This window comes from Acanthisitta chloris, unplaced genomic scaffold, assembly GCF_000695815.1.
Source record: "Acanthisitta chloris isolate BGI_N310 unplaced genomic scaffold, ASM69581v1 scaffold21736, whole genome shotgun sequence".
In the NCBI taxonomy this organism is placed as follows: Eukaryota; Metazoa; Chordata; class Aves; order Passeriformes; family Acanthisittidae; genus Acanthisitta; species Acanthisitta chloris.
This window is the reverse complement of record NW_008679019.1, coordinates 19,778-23,931: the sequence shown is the minus strand read 5'-3', so window position 1 is coordinate 23,931 and position 4,154 is coordinate 19,778. Positions and strand designations below refer to the sequence as shown.

Below are 4,154 nucleotides of genomic sequence, written 5' to 3'. Positions count from 1 at the left end.
GTGGACCTGCACACCTACATCGTGGGCAGCGATGGACGAGCCTACACGGCCATCAGTGGGGTGCCCCAGCCTGCTGCACGTGCCCTCCTGCCCCTCCTGCCTGTTGGGGGGCTCTTTGCCTGGCTCTTTGCCCTGGAGGAGCCTGGCTCCGAGAATGGCTTCAGCATCACTGGTGAGCAGGGATCTGGGATGTGCCATCTCTCTGAAGGATGTGGGTCCTGGTGGGTGGCTTGGCTTGGGGTGGTGATGAAGGGTTCAGGGCAGCCCTATGGTTCCCCCAGCCTCCTCAGGTTCTGTTGGCTGTCACCTCCCTGCTGGAAGCCCTCATGGGTGTGCTGGTGGAGCAGAGAAGGATGATTTGGGGTTGTAGTCCCTAAAATTCCTAACCCCCTAAAAATGGTGCCTGTTCCCTTTTCCTGTCCAGGTGCTGAATTCACCCAGAACCTGGAGGTGACATTCTACCCTGGTGGAGAGACAGTCCATGTCACTCAGACAGCTGAGGGCCTGGGAACAGACAATTACTTAAGCCTCAAGACACACATCCAGGGTGAGGTGCCATTTCTCCCAGAGAACGTCACTGTCCACATCACTCCATACAAGGAGCTGTACTACTACTCCAGCTCAGGTAAGACCTGTTCTCACCTGAGTTCTCTTTGTCACATGCCCCAAAACACCTAACTCCCAACACCCAAGAGCCATTGATGCTAAAGCCATTTTTCCCACATCCCATGGAGTTTTCCTTGTGTCTATCAGGTGTGACATCCTCAGCTCAGCGGGAATACGTCGTGGTTGCGGGAACTGCCAACCAGACCTTGTCCTACCACCTGCACCAGAACATCACCTTCTCTGGCTGCCCTCACTCGCGCCTGCCCACGCGGCAGCAACTCACTGTGCCACGAACCTTCGCCCTCTACGACAGCCAGGAGCATGTCCTGCGCTATGCCCTGGCTGCCCGTATCGGCTTGGCATCAGGTGAGCTCCAGCACCCACTTTGGGGTGCTGATCCGAGGTGCCAGCTCCACTGGGATGTGCTGGTTTGCTCCCATGGCTGCAGTGTGTTCACTTTGCCCAAGAACAGCCAAAGCAGCTTGAGCTGATGTGTTCCCAAAGTGGTGGGGATGCAGCTGGGGTGGCACTGGGTGGCATGGCTGTGGTTTCCTGCGTGGGACAAGGGTGCTGTGGTGCAGTCACACAGTCACAGAGTCATAGAATAACTGAGTCAATCAGGGTGGAAAAGACCTCTGAGATCATCAAGTCCAACCCATGACCTAACACTACCATGTCAACCAGACACTAAGTGCCATGTCCAGTGTCTCCTTAAACACCTCCAGGGATGGTGACTCCATCACCTCCCTGGGCAGCACATTCCAGTGTCTAATCACCCTTTCTGGGAAGAAATTCTTCCTAATGTTTAACATAAACCTCTTCTGGTGCAGCTTGATACTGTGTCCTCTCATCCTGTCACTAGTTGCCTGGGAGGAGAGACCAAACCCCACCTGGCTACAACCTCCTGTCAGGGAGTTGTAGAGAGTGATGAGGTCACCCCTGAGCCTCCTCTTCTGGCTAAATAGTTTCGTAGTATATGAAGGGTTTAGAATGGAGCTTAGAGATGATTCAATGCCAACCCCCTGCCCTGAGCAGGGACACCTCCCACCAGAGCAGGTTGCCCAAGGCTTTATCCAACCTGGCTTTGAACACTGCCAGGGCTGGGGCAGCCACAGCCTCCCTGGGCAACCTGTGCCAGTGTCTGACCACCTTCATGGGGAAAAAAACTCCCTGATACCTCGTCGAAACACCCCTAGTTCCCTCAGCCTCTCCTCGCAGGACTTGTGTTCCAGACCCTTCACCAGCTTTATTATCATTCTCTGGACATGCTCCAGGACCTTAATGTTGCTGTTGAAGTGAGGAGCCCAGAACTAGACACAGTGCTTGAGGTGTGGCCTCACCAGTGCCAAGAACAGAGGGACAATCCCTTCCCTAGCCCTACTGGTCACACTGGCCAGTGGTGATGCCTACCTGAGATATAAGTGGGAATGGTCACTTTCTGTGTCTCCCAGACCTCTTCTTCCCCACTAACATACCCCTGTGCCTGCAGATGGTGCTGAGAATCCCCGAGTGAACCCATGCCATGATGGCACACACATGTGTGAGGCACCAGCACGCTGCCAGCCTGGCACAGGAATGGAATACACGTGCGAGTGCACAGCTGGGTACCGCAGAGAGGGACGGGGCTGCCGAGGTGAGTGGAGCTGTGGGTGGGTGCATGGGTGCTGCTGGACCCTGTCACCCACAGGGCACCATGGTGGGTGCTGATGTTTGGGGTTCTGGGATGTGCCACAGCATTGCAGCACTCATGGTGTCCTGCAGCTTCACTGAGGATATGGGTGAATCATGGGGGGAAACTGAGGCAGGGCACTGGGGGTCACAGAAGCACAGAATCAGGTTGGAAGAGACCTGAGACCATCAAGCCCAGCCTATGACCTAACACCACCATGTCAACTGTGCCGTGGTACTAAGTGCCACTTCCAGCCTTTTCTTAAACATCTCCAGGGATGGTGACTCCATCACCTCCCTGGGCAGCACATTCCAGTGTCTAATCACCCTTTCTGGGAAGAAATTCTTCCTAATGTCTAACCTAAACCTCCCCTGGTGCAGCTTGAGTCCAGGTCCCTGGGGAAGTGCTCCAGGAGCATCGTGGTGATGGAGGAAGTGGCAGACATGAGATGAGCACTGTTGGGCAGGATATTTCCCCCCAGCCAAAAGCAGCTAGACCCCAAAACTGGGTTTTCCCACCACCATCGGGGTGCCTGATGTCTCCCCCTTCCTCTAGATGTGGATGAGTGCACTGAGGGCCTGAGCCAGTGTGGCCCCTTCACCATGTGCCTGAACATGCCAGGCAGCTACCGGTGCGAGTGCCGCGCGGGGTACCGGCCGGCGGGGGACGGGCAGGCGTGTGTGCGTAAGTGCCACTCCATTCGGGGTGTCCCATCTCCTGTGCCCCAGGGACATGCCCTGGTGACCCCGTCCCCTGTCCCCACAGCTCTGACACCAGCGAGTGACCCCTGTGAGGATGGCAGACACCCCTGTGCTCCGGGGGACCGGGCGCGCTGCGTGTCGCGCGGTGACGGCCGTGCCAGCTGCGAGTGTCTCCCTGGGTACAGTGGGGATGGCATCCACTGCTCTGGTACGTGGGGGTGGGAGGGACTGTGGGGAACACACAGCTGCAAGGGTGCCCTGTCCTGGCTGATTCCGTCGTCTCCATGCACAGATGTGGATGAGTGTCCTGAAAACCCATGTCACCCTGCTGCCGCCTGCTACAACACACCGGGCTCCTTCTCCTGCCGGTGCCAGCCTGGCTACGAGGGTGATGGCTTCCAGTGCATGTATGGTAAGGCTGCCCACTCACCCCCGTGCCTGCTCTACCCAAGACACCTCCTCTATCCTCACACTCTCATTTTTTGGCCTCCCAGCAGCAGAAGGGAACCCACAGCGGCTGACACCCTGCTAGCACGAGCAGCTGTACCCACGGGCAGTGCCTCCAGGACCCTCCCCTGTGGTTGGCAGGCACGTTCCCCAGTGTGATGAGGAGGGTCGGTACCGACCCCTGCAGTGCCATGGCAGCACTGGGCACTGCTGGTGTGTGGATGCTGCGGGGCAGGGGATCGCTGGCACCGCACTGCTGGGGTGTGGAGGCTGCGGGGCAGGAGATCGCTGGCACACGCACAGCGCCGGGCACCACACCACCTCGCTGTGGGAGCCCAGGTCAGTGACACCCCACGGCTTTCGTGGGGCTGAGGGGATGTGGGTTGGGTCATTTGGCATCCCAGTGGGATGCCCATCCTGCACCTGGGGGCTTCACTGCCATGGCCTGGGTCAGGGTGCTGCTGAATGGGTACTCGGGCATGTCCAAGGGATTCTGGGTGTTTAGGATGCCCTGGCCCGTGGGCTTATAGTGGCAGTGACCATTGGGACACCTCCTGTGTATGCAGAACTGCACACAGTTCTGGTGTCCCCAGCATGAGAAGGACATGGAACTGTTGGAGCAAGGCCAGAGGAGGCCGCAAAGTTGCTAAGAGGATTGAGCATCTCCTCTATGAGGACAGGCTGAGGGAGTTGGGGCTGTTCAGCCTGGAGAAGAGAAGGTTGTGTGGAGA

General features: G+C 57.7%; 1 protein-coding gene across 1 annotated transcript in view; it reads left to right on the top strand.

Moving 5' to 3' along the window:
* The window catches only part of NID2 (nidogen 2 (osteonidogen)), a 16,156-nt gene that overhangs the window by 5,706 nt on the left and 6,296 nt on the right, over nucleotides 1-4,154 (top strand). Inside the window, 10 exon segments of the mRNA XM_009077146.1 lie at nucleotides 1-172; nucleotides 425-625; nucleotides 754-972; nucleotides 1,017-1,028; nucleotides 2,117-2,239; nucleotides 2,831-2,959; nucleotides 3,041-3,184; nucleotides 3,269-3,388; nucleotides 3,477-3,646; nucleotides 3,693-3,762. The exon segment at nucleotides 1-172 is cut by the window's left edge and continues 71 nt beyond it. Of these exon segments, the coding sequence (XP_009075394.1) occupies nucleotides 1-172; nucleotides 425-625; nucleotides 754-972; nucleotides 1,017-1,028; nucleotides 2,117-2,239; nucleotides 2,831-2,959; nucleotides 3,041-3,184; nucleotides 3,269-3,388; nucleotides 3,477-3,646; nucleotides 3,693-3,762 (1,360 nt within the window).